We start from the raw sequence: 17,597 nt of genomic DNA on the forward strand, positions 1-17,597 counted from the left end.
CACCCTTGTATAAGGAGTTACTGCACTGGCAGGTGGAGGTAGTTGCTGCTGCATAATTGGGGGCAGGGAGATATCTGTATTTTTGTGCTTTTCTTTTAGAAACTGGGACCAGACACCACCTTGAAGAACCAGTGACAAGGTGCTGGAAATTTAATGTGTGGGGAGGGGAGTGACTATGAGTGGCACAGAGAGTGGAACGTAGCAGATGTTATTAGTGCCCTGCCCCTATCCACTTGATATGTGCCTTTTCCAGGGATGGCCAGCCCAACTTCCAAGGGCTGGCATGTGTGATTCTTTGTCTAAGGACTCTTTGTCTAAGGACTCTTTCTAGCTGCCAGAACTTATTCTGCCTGAGCACAGGGCAGACTAGAAGTTACAGGGAATTAATGTTCTGCCATAGCAGCCCTCAACCAATAACTGATGGGAGTTGGTGAATAAATACCCCAGCTCCCTTTCCCCTTACAAGGACTAACTGGGACAGACATCCAAGCATTCCCCAGTGAATTCAGCCCACGGAGAAATTTGCTTGATAATATTGCCTTTATTAGCTTCCTTCCCTTTCCTGCTGTTGTTCGCTAGATTATTGCCCATGTAAACGATTTGTCCTCAAATTTTGTCTCAGGATCTACTTCTGGGTGAACAAAACTAAGACCAGGTTCGAATGAAAGTGCTTAATTATAGTATAACATAATAACTGAAAACTAAATATTGGAAAACCAGAGTTCTACAGTTATTTCGAGTTGTTATCCTAAATAAAAACATTGTGCAAATACTTAACTCATGTTCAGAAGAGTTGGTTTCCATTATGAAGTGGAACAGAACTAAATATTTTTCCCAGTTAAAAGATCTAAGTCAATGCAAAATGCCAGAACTGACATGGCCATCTTTCTAGTTCTTAATAAAAAGGGTCCCAAACTATGAAAGAAAATGTAAAATAAATAATTAAATGTTAATTTAAAAATTTTGTAATTTCTCAATTTTGAATTTACAATATAATCCCTAATGTCACATTATGGATTTTAAATTTTAAAGTTTCCTTACACTTATAGCAGTTGAAAAATCCTCTAGCAGTGGGTTCTGCGGTTAACAGGGGGCCCATCTCCTGGGAAACCTAGCACTTCTACCTAGGCTGGGTTAGCTGTCACTAGAGTACATCTTACATCTCACAGTAGGTGCTCAGTAAGTATCTGTGGAATGAAGACATTGATACTTGAAAAGGGAAGTGGGTTTAAAAAGCGGAATTTACGGAGATCCCGAAGTTTTGCATGAAAAGGAACTGGTCTGGGGTCCACGCAGGAGGTGGGATTCCATTCGTGCGACACCAAAATGCATCCGAGCGGTGGACTCCGACCCCTACGTACCTGGCCGCAGCGGACCCCAGCGGACCCCACCAGCAGGCCGTAGCCGCCTCCCGGGACTCTCTGTGGAGCGGTTGGCAAGGGATCTGCTGAGCGGTTACCAAGGGAACCCAGAGCTGAGAAGAGCGCAAAACCTCTCGGGGGGCGGGGCCTCGGGAGGTGGGGCTGTGATTTATTTTCTCATTTTCAATATTCACTTTTGTACCTAATTTTGTATTCATAATTATAATACACTCCTTTTCACAAAAATGGAAGGTGATGATCAAAGAGGGTACATGCATTGTCTATTTATGTTCACGCACATCCAAAGGAAGAAACCTTTTTTTTTTTTTTTTTTTGCGGTACGCGGGAGAGGTCCCGTTGCGGAGCACAGGCTCCGGACGCGCAGGCTCAGCGGCCATGGCTCACGGGCCTAGGCGCTCCGCGGCATGTGGGATCTTCCCGGACCGGAGCACGAACCTGTGTCCCCTGCATCGGCAGGGGGACTCAACCACTGCGCCACCAGGGAAGCCCCGAAAACTTATTTTAACGCAAAACTACAAAGCCAGTGCTACACTGCACTGCATTACACTCGGCAGCTCATTTTTAGAATTTACAGATGGTTAACCTCGTGCACAAGTATGTGGCAGTTGGAAATTTCCAACTTTAGATGATTCAAAATAAATTGCTTGAACCACACACCCTCTGGACGATGTGGGTTTTGTTGACTCTTCTAAGGGTAAAATAGACAACAAAGAGAGCGAGGGCGGCGGGGGAAACACTCAGTGAAAGAACATTGTAGGTTTCCAAGAACACAAGGGCAGAAGTAGGCAGGGAAAAACAGACCAACTTGGGAATGGCTCTATCTGCAACTCGGAGAACCTCTTCAAAAGAAGCAATCCAGTCCCCAAATATCCACTTTTCTAAAGAGAAGGACCAAATAAACGAGAGATTCAACTAAATAAACCAACAGCTCTTTTCCCCGCCCACTTTTTCTCTTGCCAGTACCAAAGATGGCGCTCTTTGCTTCCTCCCTCGGCAGTACGCAGGTTCTGAGAACCTCTACACGACCTCTCTATGGTGCACCCTCCAGCCCCGCCCCCTCCGTGCCTGGGGCTGGGCTTGCCTGGAGGTGGGGCGTAGGATCCGGAAACACTTAAGCCGTATTAGCTGGTCACTATATATTTATCGCCCAGGCGGTGTTTTTTCCGGCTGAAGCTGGGGGCCAGGGTCTGAGACGTCTTCTCTACGAGTCTCCTGGGGCAGTCCACAACCTGGGCCGCGGCGTGGGGCCCTGCCGTGGGGGCCCCCATTAGCTCGGGCCATGCCCACGGCCGCCGCCCCCATTATCAGCTCGGTTCAGAAACTGGTCCTGTACGAGACTAGAGCTGTGAGTACCCTGCGCAGTGGAGCGCGGGCGGGAGGATGGCGGCCGAGTAGGTGTGGGGCAGAGGCAGCATTTCCACCCGACCCCCCGCCACCCCTATTTTCCCAGTTCCCTAATCCCAACGGCGGGGAATATGCTCGAGGAGGCTTCGCCCAGTTACCGCATCCAGGGCTTTTGCACGTAAACATTTCCACTTAAAAGCCGCTGTCGGAACACACTGGCAACAGGTGTTTGTGGTATTTCAGTAACTGTTAATGAGGTTTTATACGAGTTACTGAATTCTTTGCAACTTTCAGAAAGTCTTAAGAGTTCTACAGTTCACTGGTTACAATACAGGCAGGGGTATGGAGAATGTTTTTGACCTGTGAATCGGTAACTTGTCTGTTTTCCTATTCCATGGCATAGCATCGCTATGATTTATGTTAATTACATGCGCTTTTATTGCTGACATTTTTGGTTCTCTTTATTTGAAGGAAAGAAGAACTTATTCTGTTTAAAGACAGTTGATTTGTTGGGGTAACATTATTGTGCTTTTCACTTGACTTTTTTCCAACACATTTTATTTTGTTTTATTACTTCAAATTGCCATGAAAATAGTTGCTAGTAGAATAAGCAGATTCGTTTTTATGTTTAGGTTACTAGTTCCCTAAAATTTAGGGAATGGTGTTTATAGAAATATGTACTTTGTCATTTGTGTGGTTGGAAAATAAAGTATACTTTTTAAAATTGGGGTAACAGTGATATTAGGGTCTGTGTTTAAATTACGCTTTATGGTAACAAGATTGCATGTGCTGGAAACCTGCACAGTACTCTTCCTTGTGCTATAGAGTGTCTTACAAGGCACAGTCAGTGGAACTTGGGTTGTCTCTACTAGGTAGAAGAGTATAAGAAGGTACTTATCCTAACAGCTTCTCGGTTATAACAGGGTCCTAATAGCTTGTCTGCCTCAGGTCATCATTAGTGTAGAAACACTGTTGACCCTAAATTAGTTTTGGTGACAATTTCATTTGATTAGATCCAGACCAGAAGATGAAATTACCTAATATACTGTATTTGCAAATATCTTCAGTTGTCCTCTGAGGAGAGCTCTACAGAAGTATCATTTTGAAACAAAACCTTCTGCTTTCTGTACAAGTGCTGATAAATGTCCCTAGGTAGAAACATACATACTATATTTAAAACACAGAAATTTCAGCCCATTAATAAGCTGAACATTCATGAGGACTGGCTGAGATGCGAGTGTTCTTTCTAAAGCACAATTCGTATTATAGGGCTTTTCTGCTCAGAACCCTTCAGTGGCTCCCATTCTGAGGAGAGTAAACTCTGTATCTCGTAGTTGACTGTTTAGTTACTGGCAACTAAATAGATCCTAGGAATTAAAAAAAAATGGTAGCAGGTTGTATTAATGAGACTAATAGCTAATGCTTTTGGAAGAGTTCTATGCCAGGCACTGGTCAAGGCACTCTACATACTTTATTATTTAATCCTCATAAAACTTCTAAGGGGCAAATGTTGTTGCTATTCCTGTTATTATTTGGTGAAGAAGAAAAATGAGGCAAAACAGGTTAGCACAGTGCTGTTGAATAGTGTGGGCTGGCAGCTGGTGCCAGGCATAGATAGTTTGTAACTGGATGGCAACAAATTGCATATAGAAATTGAGAGTGATTAGAAACTTTTACAGCAATTTGACAGAGTAATTGTATTTCAGATGAATCAGCTAAACATTGGGTTTATGGTTTATGTCTTTGGCTTTCTGCTTTTAGCTTTGTTATGGAAATTTCAAGCAAATACAAAGTAAACAGAATAGTATAATAAACTCCCATGTAGCCATCACCCAGCTCCAAAATTACCAACATTCTATCATCCTCTATTATCTGTAACTTGTTCCACTTCCCACCCACAACTTATTATTTTATATGGTTCTTTTTCTTTAAAATTTATGTAAATCAAAATGCACAAATCTAAGCTATAGAATTTGGACAGAAGTATACATGTGTTAACCACACGCTTATGTTGCTGTGGAAAGTTCCCTTGTGTCCCTATCCAGTCAACTGCCCCCTTTCCCTTCCTGGCAACTAATATTCTGTTTTTTAAATGTTAGATTAGATATGCCTGTTCAAGAATTTTATATGAATGGAATTGTACAGTACACACTCAAGTCTAGTGTCTTTTGCTCAGCATAATGTCTTTGAGGTTCACCCATGTTGTTGTGTGTATCTGTAGTTTGTTTCTTCTTATTATTGAATAGTTGTCCATTGTATACATATTCCACAATTTGTTTATACGTTTTCCCTATTGACTTGACTGTTTCCACATTTAGACTGTTGTTAATAAGCCAGCTGTGAACATTCTTGAACAGTTATATTTGTAGACATATGTTTTCACTTCTCCTGGGTAAATACCTCTTAATGAAATTGCTGGTCACAGGGTTGATGTTAGGTGGTTGTGCCATTTCACACTCCCATCAGCAAGGTATAAAAGTCTCCATTGCTCCATATCACTGCTGGCATTTAGTGTTGTCAGTCTTTTTAGTTTTTCTAGCGGTGTATAATGGCATCTTATTATGGTTTTAATTTGCATTCCTCTAATGACTAGTGATGTTGAGCATCATTTCATGTACCTATTGGCCATTTTTATATCTTCCTTTTTGAAGTGTCTGTTCAAGTCTTTTGCCCACTTTAAAAAATTAGACTGTTTGCCTTTTTATTATTGATTTGTAGGAGTTCTTTATATATTATAGAATCAAGTCCTTCATGATATATGTATTGTGAATATTTTCTTTCAGTCAGTGGCTTGCCTATACATTTTATTAATGATCTTTTTTCAGCTTTATTAAGGTATAATTGACAAACAAAATTGTAAGATATTTAAGGTGTGCAATGTGCTGATTTTATGTATATATATAAAATTTTATATACATATATACACATTGTGTTAGCAATCTTTTGACGAAGAGAAGTTTTTAATTTCAATGAAGTATAATTTATCAGTTTTTTCTTTCATAGTTATTGCTTTCTGTGTCCTATCTAAGAAACCTTTGCCTACTCCCTGAGCACAAAGATATTTTCCTATGTTTCCTCTAAAAGATTTATACTTTTAATTTTACTTTTAGGGGTGTGTTTCATATTAAATTACTTTTGTGTATGGTGTGATGCAGGGATTGCATTGCTTATCTATTGTGGTGTAACAAATTACCTCCAAACTTAATGGCTTTAAACATTTCGATATTTCACAGTTTCAGTAGATTGGGAATCTGGGTGTGACTTAACTGAGAGCTTCTTACTCAGGATCTCATGAAGTTGCAGATGTCAGGTGGGCTACAGTCCTCTAGACTGGGCTGGAGGATTTACTTCCAATATGGCTCACTCACATGCTTGGCAGTTGAGCTGGTTGTTGACAAGAGGCTTCAGTTCCTCACCTAATGGACATTTCCATAGGACTCCTTGAGTGTCCTTATGATGTGGTAGCTGGATTTGTCCTGAAAGAATTATCCAAGAGAAACAAGGGCGAAGCTGCAATGTCTTTTGTGACCTAGCCTCAGAAGTCACACGCCATCATTTCTGCAATATCCTATTGTTCATGCAGACCAGCCCTGTTCTGTGGTAGGGGACTATACGAGGGCATGAATACCAAGAGATGAGAGTCTTTAAGGGTTCTTGGAGGCTGGCAACCACAGGGATTGAGGTTCACGTCTTTCCATACATCAGTTGTCCAGCCTCATTTGTTGAAAAAATTATCCTTTATTTTATTGAATTTTTTGGTATTCTTGTGAAAACTTAGTTGAAGAAATGTGAATTGATTCCTAAACTCTCTATTTTGTTCCATTGATCCATTTGTTCTTCTTTATGGCATTTCCACATTGTCTTGCTTATTATGGTTTTATAATTAGTGTTGAGATCAGGAAGTGTAAGTTTTCCAACTTTATTTTTTTCCAAAGTTGTTTTGCCTATTCTAGACCCTATGCATTTCCATATGAATTTTATAATCAGCTTGTCAATATATAATAAAAAGCCTGTTGGGATTGTGATTTGGATTTCATTGAATCTATAGATCAAATCTGGGGAGAACTGAATCTTGATGATATTGAATCTTTCAATCCATGGTGTATTTCTCCATTTAATAGGTCTTTACTTTTTCTCAGCAATATGTTATAGTTTTCAGTAGAAATTTTATATGTCTTTAAAAAACCTATTCCTGGGCTTCCCTGGTGGCACAGTGGTTGAGAATCTGCCTGCTAATGCAGGGGTTCGAGCCCTGGTCTGGGAGGATCCCACATGCCGTGGAGCAACTGGGCCCGTGAGCCACAACTACTGAGCCTGCGCGTCTGGAGCCTGTGCTCTGCAACAAGAGAGGCCGTGATAGTGAGAGGCCCACGCACCGCGATGAAGAGTGGCCCCCGCTTGCCACAACTAGAGAAAGCCCTCGCACAGAAAGGAAGACCCAACACAGCAAAAAAAAAATAAATAAATAAATAAATAAACTCCTATCCCCAACATCTTCAAAAAAAAAACCTATTCCTAAGTATTTTATGAACTTTTATACTATTGAAAATGGAATTTTAAATTTGATTTAACAATTGATCATTGCTAGTATATAGAAATTGATTTTTATATATTGATCTTATATCCTGAAACCTTGCTAAACTCACTGTGTTGAGAAGCTGGAGCTGGTGTATTGAATTAAGAATATGCAGATTATGACTTGCTGAATGAGGGGGCACAAGCTATCCACAGGGGTTTGGCAGGTAGCTCCCTCAGTATCTGAGCTCTCACTTTGGGGACGTGAAGCCATGAGCTTGTTTTGATTGAAGGCATAGTTCGATTACATCCACACAAAGGAAGTAGGGTCACAAAATTTATTACTTATATATCTCAGAAATGTGGGGGGAGGCACAATGAACCAGGGGAAGGGCAGTCCTCCATCTCAGTTCACAAGCAAACAGGAGATAGAAAGAGTAGCAAGCACCTAGTACGTTTAAGGTGGTTGGGGTAGAGGTCACTAACTTTTTGAGGGCTTAGCTCTAAGTGACTGTTTTAAAAGGTGCCCCGGGAAAAGCAAAGCAGGAATTTATGGCAGGACTCCGAAGCTTGGTGTTTATCTAAATGTCCGCACTGTTGGTATGAGCAGGGTAGAACACTGTAAAATGCCTAGGCAGCAACTCAAAATAGTGTTTTGTCTCATCACACTCACTTATTCTAGTAGCTTCTTTGTCATTTCCTTAGCATTTTTTTTTTTTTTTTTTTTTTTTTTTTGTTACGTGGGCCTCTCACTGTTGTGGCCTCTCCCCTTGCGGAGCACAGGCTCCGGACGCACAGGCTCAGCAGCCATGGCTCACGGGCCTAGCCGCTCTGCGGCATGTGGGATCTTCCCGGACCGGGGCACGAACCCGTGTCCCCTGCATCGGCAGGCGGACTCTCAACCACTGCGCCACCAGGGAAGCCCCTTAGCATTTTCTACATGAATATTTCTATCATTTAGGAAGAGGAACACTTCTTCCTTCCCAGTCTGGATGCTTTTTATTTATTTTTTTTCTTGTCTTATGACCCTGGCTAGGACTTCTCGTACAAAGTTGAATAGAAGTGGTGAGAGCAGACATTTTCTTGCTTTGTTCCTGATCTTAGAGGAAAAGTATTCAGTCTTTCACCATTAAGTGTGATGTTAGCTGTAGATTTTCATAGCTGCCCTTTATCAGGTTGAGGAAGATTTCTTTCCATTACTAGTTCGCTGAGAGGTTTTTTAAAAATTTTATTTTATTAAAAAATTTTTTTAATGAGTATACTATTTTGTTGACATTTAAATTTCACCAACAATGAGCTCAAGTATATGCTGGCCATATGTTCAGATTTTTGAAATAAAGATAAAGGAACAGACAGCTTTAAGGATGCAATGTATTTAACACTGCACAGTATATTCAACAATTAGAGACAATCTGGTGGGGGTGGTTTAACTATATAACTATACACTTAGGAGCACAAGTATAGGGACAAGCTCTGCTATTGGAGGAAAAACCCACCATGCAGGACTGAACAGAGGTCCTTGGTTGCTGGCAGAATCTCCCCTTGACTTCAGACTTGAGACAAACCAAGGAGTCTGTCAGTATACAAAAACCACTGAATTCAGGACAAACAGGATAGATTGGCAAGAGCCAGTTAGGATTGTGAGCAGGGTTAGCTGGAGGCTGGACATGTTGCAGGTGAAGTCCAGGATCTGTAGATTAGAGTAGCAGTCTTCTCAAAAATGCTTGTTTCCAAACAAGTTCCTAAGATGCTTTTCCCAAACAGGAGGAGGTCTTTTTTTTTTTTTTTAATCATGAATAGACGTTGAAATTTGTTACATGTTTTTTCTGCATCTGTATATGGCATTTCCTTTCTTTGCTTAGTATGGTGGGTTACATTAATTCATTTTCAAATGTTAAAAAAAAAAACCTTGAGTTTTTTTTGTTTGTTTTGTTTTTTGGTATATATTACTTGGTCATGCTGTGTTATTGTCTTCATATATTGCTAGACTCTATTTGCTAATACTTTGTTAAGGATTTTAACCTTTATGGTCAAGCTTTTGATTTACTGTTTTCTTTAACATCTTTGTCTGATTTTGGTGTCATGGTAACTCTGGCATCATAAAATGGGTTGAAGTGTTCCTTCTGTTTTCTGAAAGTGTTTGTGTAAGATTGGTATAGTCAATTTACAATCTTATATTAGTTTCAGGTGTACAACATAGTTATTCTATATTTTTATAGATTATATTCCATTTAAAGTTATAAAATATTGGCTATATTCCCTGTGCTATACAATATATCCTTGTGGCCTATTTATTTTATATATACTAGTTTGTACTTCTTAATTCCCTACCATTATCTTGCCCCTCCCCCCTTTCCTCTCCCCACTGGTAACCACTAGTCTGTTCTCTATATCTGTTTGAGTCTGTTTCTGTTTTGTAATATTCATTCGTTTGTCTTATTTTTTAGATTCTACGTGTAAGCGATAACATATAGCGTTTGTCTTTCTCTGACTTACTTCACTAAGCATAATACCCTCCAGGTGCATCCATGTTGTTGCAGATGGCAAAATTTCATTCTTTTTTATGGCTGAGTAATATTCCACTTTACACACACACACACACACCACATCTTTATTCATTTATTGATGAACACTTAGGTTGCTTTTGTATCTTGGCTGTTGTAAATAATGCTGCTGTGAACATTGGGGTGCATTATCTTTTCAAATTAGTGTTTTTGTTTTCTTCAGATATATACCCAGGAGTGGAATTGCTGGGTCATATGGTAGTTCTATTTTTAGTTTTCTGAGGAACCTCCAAACTGTTTTCCATAGTAGCTGCACCAATTTATATTCCCACCAACAGTGTAAGAGGGTTCCTTTTTCTCCACATCCTCACCAATTTGTGTTCTTCTTGATGATAGCCATTCTTACAGGTATGAGGTGATATCTCATTGTGGTTTTGATTTGCATTTCTCTCATGATTAGCATCTTTTCCTGTACCTGTTGGCTGTCTGTATATCTTCTTTGGAAAAATGTCTATTCAGGTCTTTTGCCCATTTCTAATCAGGCTGTTTGGTTGTTTAATATTGAGTTGTATGAGGTGTTTGTATATTTTGGATATTAACCCCTTATCAGTCATATCATTGGCAGATATTTCCTTCTATTCAGTAGGTTGTCTTTTCATTTCATTGATAGTTTCCTTTGCTGTGAAAAGCTTTTAAGTTTAAGTAGGTTCCATTTGTTTATTTTTGCTTTTGTTTCCTTTGCCTTAGGATACAGATCCAAAAAAAATATTGCTGCCTATGTTTTCTTCTAGGAATTTTATGGTCTCTGGTCTTATATATAGGTTGAGAATCCATTTTGAGTTTGTTATCATATGTGGTGTGAGAAAATGTTCTAATTTCATTCTTTTTCTTGTAGCTGTCTAGTTTTCCCAGTACCCCTTATTGAAGAAACTATCTTTTCTCCATTTTATATTCTTGCCTCCTTTGTCATAGGTCAGTTGACCATAAGTGCATGGGTTTATTCCTGGGCTCTCTGTTCCATTGATCCATGTGTCTGTTTTGATTATTGTAGCTTTGTAGTATAGTCTGAAGTTAGGGCAACTGATACCTCCAGCTTTGTTCTTTTTTCTCATGATTGCTTTGGCAATCGGGGTCTTTTGTGGTTCCATATAAATTTTAGAATTATTTGTTCTAGTTCTGTGACAAATGTCATGGGTATTTTGATAGGGATTGCATTAAATCTGTAGATTGCTTTCAGTAGTATGGTCACTTTAACAATATTAATTCTTCTAGTCCATGAATAAAAGATACCTTTCCATTACTTTGTATTATCTTTGATTTCCTTCAACAGTATTTATAGTTTTGAGAGTATAGGTCTTTCACCTCCTTGGTTAAGTTTATTTAACCCTAAGTATTTTGTTTTTTTGATGTGAATTTAAACAAGGTTGTTTTCTTGCTTTCTCTTTCTGATAGATCATTATTAGTGTATAGAAAAGTAACAGATTTCTGTGTATTAATCTTGTATCCTGCAACTTTACTGAATTCATTTATTCTAATAGTTTTTTGGTGGAGACATTAGGTTTTCTATATATAGTATCATGTCATCTGCAAATAGTGACAGTTTTACTTTCTCTCTCCCAATTTGGATGCCTTTTATTTATTATTCTTGTATAATTGCTGTGGCTAGGACTTCCAATACTATGTGGCAAGAGTGGGCATCTTTGTCTTGTTTCTGATCTAAGAGGAAAAATTTCAGCTTTTCACTGTGAGTATGAAGTTAGCTGTGGGTTTGTCATAAATTGCTTTTCTATGTTGAGATATGTTCCATCTATATGAACTTTGATTAGAGTTATTACCATGAAAAAGTGTTGAATTTTGTCAGATGCTTTTTTGCATCTATTAAGATGATCAGGTGATTTTTATCCTTTGTTTTGTTAATGTGATGTATCACATGGATTGATTTGTGGATATTGAACCACCTTGCATCCCTGGAATAAATTTCACTTGATCATGTGTCTGATCCTCTTTATGTATTGTTGAATTCGGTATTTTGTTGAGGATTTTTGCATCTATATTCATCAGACATATTAGCCTGTAATCTTCTTTCCTTTTTTTTTTTCTTGTAGTGTTGCTGTCTGATTTCAGTATCATAGAATGAATTTGGGAGTATTCCGTTCTCTTCAATTTTTTGAATCATGGAGAATGCTAGGTATTAGCTCTTTATATATTTGGTAGAATTCCCTTGTAGAGCCATCCAGCCCTGGACTTTTGTCTCCTTGGAGGTTTTTCTTTTATTACAAATTCATTTTCACTACTGTGATCCATCTTTTCAGATTGCCTATTTATTCCTGATTCGGTCTTGGAAGAGTGTACGTTTTTAGAAATTTAACCATTTCTTCTAGGCTGTCCAAGTTGTTAACATATGAATGTTTGTAGTAATATTCTCCTAAGATTTTTTGTATCTCTGTGATATTGGTTGTTATTTCTCATCTTTCATTTCTAATTTTGTTTGTTTGGGTCCTGTGTTTTTTTTTTTCTTGATGAGCCTGGCTAAAGGCTTATCAATTCTGTTTATCTTTTCAAAGAAACAGCTCTTGTTTTCATTGATCTTTTCTTCTTTTTTTTTCTTTGTCTCTATTTCACCTCTGATCTTTATTATTTCCTTCCTTCTGCTGACTTTGAGCTTTGCTCTTTTTTCCCTTATTCCTTTAGATGGTAGGTTAGGTTGTTTATTTGAGATTTTTCTTGTTTCTTAGGTAGACCTGTATTGCTGTAAACTTACCTCTTAGGACTGCTTTTGCTGCGTGCTATAGATCTTGGAAAGTTGTGTTTTTATTTTCATTTGTCTCGGGGTACTTTCTGATTTCCTCTTTGATTTCTTCGTAGACTCATTGACTCATTGGTTTTTTAGTAGCAGGTTGTTTAGTCTCCACATGTTTATGTTTTTCCCATTTTTCTTCCTGTACTTCATTTCTAGTTTCCTACTCTTGTGTCTGGGAAAAATGCTTGATATAATTTTTGTCCACTTAAATTTGTTGAGACTTGTTTTGTGGCCTAGAATGTGGTCTGTCCTGGAGAATGTTCCATGTGCACTTGAAAAGACTGTATTTTGCTAGCTTTGGATGAAAATTCCTGTGGATATCTATTAATTTCAAATGGTCTAATGTGTCATTTAAGACTGCTGTTTCCTTATTGATTTTTTTGTCTGGATGATCTGTCCATTGATGTAAGTGGGGTGTTAAAGTCCCCTACAACTAGTATATTATTGTCAACTTCTCCTTTTATGTCTGTTAATATTTGCTTTATATATTTAAGTGCTCCTATATTAGGTGAATGTATGTTAATGAATGTTATATTCTCCCTTGTGTTGATCCCTTTATCGTTATATAATGCCCTTCTTTGTCTTTTGTTATAGACTGTTTCAAAGTCTATTTTGTCTGATACGAGTATTACTACCCCAGCTTTCTTGTTTTCATTTGCATGAAATATTTTTCCAGCTGTTTATTTTCAATCTGTGTGTTTGTTTAGCTCTGAAGTGAGTCTCTTATGGGCCTCATATGGATGGGTCTTGTTTTTTAATCTGATCAGGCACCCTGTGTCTTTTGATTGGAGCATTTAGTCCATTGACTTTTTTTTTTTTTTGGCTGTGTTGGGTCTTTGTTGCTGCGCACGGGCTTTCTCTAGTTGCGGTGAGTGGGGGCTACTCTTCATTGCGGTGTATGGGCTTCTCATTGAGGTGGCTTCTCTTGTTGTGGAGCACAGGCTCTAGGTGCACAGGCTTCAGTAGTTGTGGCACACAGTCTCAGTAGTTGTGGCTCGCAGGCTCTAGAGCGCAGGCTAGGTAGCTGTGGTGCTTGGGCTTAGTTGCTCCACGGCATGTGGAATCTTCCCAGACCAGGGCTCAAACCCAGGTCCCCTGCCTTAGCAGGCAGATTCTTTTTTTTTTTTTTTTTTTTTGCGGTATGTGGGCCTCTCACTCTTGTGGCCTCTCCCGTTGTGGAGCACAGGCTCCGGACACACAGGCTCAATGGCCATGGCTCACGGGCCCAGCCGCTCTGCGGCAGGTGGGATCTTCCCAGACCGGGGCACGAACCCACGTCCCCTGCATCAGCAGGCGGACTCTCAACCACTGCGCCACCAGAGAAGCCCAGAAGGTGGATTCTTAACCACTGCGCCACCAGGGAAGTCCAATCCATTGACATTTAAAGTGATTATTGATAGATTTGTACTTACTGCCATTTTGTTGCTCGTTTCTGGTTGTTTTTGTAGTTCTTCTCTCTTTTTTTCTTTTAGTTACTTCCCTTGTGGTTTGATAGTTTCTTTAGTGGTATGCTTGTGTTTCTTTCTTTCTTTCTTTTTTTTTTTTTTTTTGCGGTATGCGGACCTCTCACTGTTGTGGCCTCTCCCATTGCGGAGCACAGGCCCCGGACGCGCAGGCCCAGCGGCCATGGCTCACGGGCCTAGCCGCTCCGCGGCATGTGGGATCTTCCCGGACTGGGGCACGAACCCGTGTCCCCTGCATCAGCAGGCTGACTCTCAACCACTGCGCCACCAGGGAAGCCCTGTGTTTCTTTCTTCATCGTTTTTGTGTATCTATTGTAGGTTTTTGATTTGTGGTTACCATGTGGTTCATATATGTTGACATATTGACTATATCTACTTGTTTTAAACTGGTAGTCATTTAAGTTCAAACACATTCTAAAGGTCTATATTTTTTTACTCTCCTCCCCACGTTTTGTGTTTTGATGTCACGTTTTATATCTTCATATTTATCCCTTAACTGTTTGTTGTAGTTATAGTTGATTTCACCATTTTTTTGTCTCTTAATCTTTATACTAGCTTATTTAAGTGATTGATCCACAGTCTTTACTATATATTTCTTTCCTATTGTGATTTTTTCCTTTCTTATAGATTCTTATTTGTTGTAGCCTTTTCTTTTCCACTTAGAGAAGACCCTTTAACATTTTTTTAGGGTAGGTTTAGTATTGATGAACTGTTTTAGTTTTTGCTTGCCTAAGAAGTTCTTTATCTCTCCTTTAATTCTGAATGACAATCTTGCTGGGTAGAGTATCCTCAGTTACAGGTTTTTCTTTTTCAGCATTTTAAATATATAATGCAACTCCCTGTGGCCTGCAAAGTTTATGCAGGAAAATCAGCTGATAATCATATCAGAGTTCCTTTGTGTGTGATTCCTTGTTTTCTCTTGCTAGCTTTAGATTTCTCTTTTTTTCTTTAACTTTTGCCATTTTAATTGTGATATGTCTTGGTGTGGGTCTCTTTGGCTTCATCTTTTTGGGGACTCTGTGATTCCTGTGCCTGTATATCTGTTTCTTCTTCAAGTTCAAGAAATTTTCAGTCAATTTCATTAAATACATTTTTTAAAAAAGATTTATTTATTATTTATTTATTTTTTAAAAATTTATTTTTGGCTGCATTGGGTCTTAGTTACAGCATGTGGGATCTTCGTTGAGGCATGTGTGATTTTTCATTGTGGCGCGCGGGCTCTTTGCGGCATGTGGGCTTCTCTCTAGTTGTGGCATGTGGGTTTTCTCTTCTCTAGTTGTGGCACTCAGTCTCCAGAGTGTGTTGGCTCTGTAGTTGTGGTGTGCAGGTTCCAGAGCACATGGGCTCTGTAGTTTGTGGCACGCAGCCTCTCTAGTTGAGGCGTGGCAGCTCAGTAGTTGTGGTGCATGGGCTTAGTGCCCCGCCGCATGTGGGATCTTAGTTCCCTGCCCAGGGATCGAACCCGTGTCCCCTGCATTGTAAGGTGGATTCTTTACCACTGGACCACCAGGGAAGTCCCTCAAATACATTTTTGACCCCTTTCTCTCTTTTCCTCTGGCATCTCTATAATGTGAATATTTGTACACTTGATGTTGTTTCAGAGGTTCCTTAAACTGTTTTCATTTTTTAAATTTGCTTTTTTTTTTTTTTACTTCCTAGATGGGGCGATTTGCATTATACTCTATTCCAGATCACTGTGTGTCCTTCTGCATCATCTAGTCTGCTGTTAATTCCTTTTAGTGTTTTTCAGTTACTGTATTCTTTTGTTCTGACTGGTTCTCTTTTTATATTTTTAGTTCCTTGTTAAAATTCTCAGTTTGTTCATCTATTCTTTTCCCTAGTTCAGTTAGCATTCTTATTACTAAAATGGTTTGAACTCTTTGTCTGGTAAATTACTTACCTGTGTTTCTTTAGTTGTTTTTTGTGTTTTTTTCCTCGTTTTTTTTATTTGAAAGAAATTCCTCTATCTTCTCATTTCACTTAACTTTCTCTGCCCTCTGAAATTAGGTGAGATAGTTACCTAGCCTGGTATTGAATGGTGTCCTTTTGTGGGAGTGTGTCCCTATACAGTCTGCATGTACCCAGTGGCTTTGGTGGGAGAGCTAGATCTGTTGTGAGCATGAGTCATGTCTTCCCCCATGGTGTGCTGGTAGCTATCACCTTGGTAAGAGGTGGGCCTGGGGATGGAGGGGTTGGAGCCACAGCCAAGTGTGAACCAGGGCTTCTCTCTGCTCATTGGCCTACACCACCCTATCGGTAGTGGGGTCAGATCCCGAGTTGCTGGAGGGTCAGGTCTGAGCTGGTTCTGTTGCCTTTAAGTGTGTGCTCTCCCCGCTCCCAGCTTTGGCACCTTCACCCCAGAGGGGAGCAGTGCTGGAGAAAGAGGGGCCAGAGTGGTGCCTGCTGTAGGCCAGGGTGCACTAGGGCAGTCTCAGCACACCGGTCAGAGTTCCATTTTGCTTCCAATCTTTTGCCTCCATGAGCACCAGGAATGGCTGCCTTTGCCCCCTTCAGATGTCCTGCTGGTCCAAGCTGGCTCTGTCCCCCAGAGTTGCAAACTGTCCTCAGTTGCAGCAGCCTTTACCCTAGTGTTCCACAGAGCAAGAGAGTCTGGAGCCAGTGCTTAGCTCAGACCAGCGCACGGTCATGGGAAGCTGGCCAGAATCCTGGTCCGTTTCAATCTGCTTCCTCTGCCTTGTTTCAGAAGTGAGCGTGTGTGTGCTCTGCACAAGTGGAGTCTAGGTTTTTACAGCCCTGCTGTCAGTCCCACTGGTTTTCAAACCAGCTAAGAGGACTTGTCTTCCTGGTGTCTGACCCCAGGGCTGGGGTGCCAAATATGTGGTTCGAACTGCTCACCCCCTGGGGAGGATATCTCCAAGCCCGTGTAACCCCCCTCCTCTTCTGTGTCCCCTCCCAGGGGCCCAGGTCCTAAACTGATTGCTTCTCTTCCCTTCCTACTCAACACCATGTGCTCTTTGGTAGAGTCTTGGCTGTACAAGAGTCTTTCTGCCAGTCTCCAGTTTGTTTTCAGTGAGAATTGTTCCACATGTGGATATATTTTTGGTGTGTTCATGGGGAGAGGTGAGCTCTGCATGCTCCTATTCTGCCATCTTGATCTCCTTCCTGTTCGATTTTTTATAAGTTTGCTAGAATTTACTACTGAAAGCATTTGGACTTGGAGTTGCTTTGTTGGGAAAATTTTGATAATGAATCGTTTTTTTTATAGTAGGTATAGGGCTATGCAGAGTTTCAGTGGGTCTTGAATCACTTCTGATAAGTTGTGTTTTTCAGTAAAATTTTCCATTTCATCTTAGTTGTTGAATTTACTGGCATCAAGTTGTTCATAATATTCCCTTATTAACCTTTTGACCTCTATAGGATTTGTAGTGAAGCTCCTTCTTTCATTCCTGACATTGGTGTTTTGTGTTCTTTATCACTTTTTTGGATCCACCTTGCTAGGCATTTATCAATTTTATTACTCTTTTGAAAGAACCAACTTTTGACGTGGTTAATTTTCTCTATTGTTTGTTTTCTGTATAATCAGTTTTTGCTCTTAGGCTTATAGATAAGCCTCTTCTTCTTATAGATT

The 17,597-nt window shown here is 39.9% G+C and overlaps 1 protein-coding gene across 1 annotated transcript in view; it reads left to right on the forward strand.

Annotated features, from left to right (window-relative positions):
• The first annotated feature begins 2,492 nt into the window (after positions 1-2,492).
• The window catches only part of FIG4 (FIG4 phosphoinositide 5-phosphatase), a 138,106-nt gene continuing 123,001 nt past the window's right edge, over positions 2,493-17,597 (forward strand). The window contains exon 1 of the mRNA XM_081251195.1: positions 2,493-2,727. Coding sequence (XP_081107321.1) covers positions 2,662-2,727 — 66 coding nt within the window. The 5' untranslated portion in view covers positions 2,493-2,661. The remainder of the gene's footprint in view (positions 2,728-17,597) is intronic.

Source organism: Mesoplodon bidens (assembly GCF_964165515.1).
Source record: "Mesoplodon bidens genome assembly, chromosome: 12".
Taxonomy (NCBI): Eukaryota; Metazoa; Chordata; class Mammalia; order Artiodactyla; family Ziphiidae; genus Mesoplodon; species Mesoplodon bidens.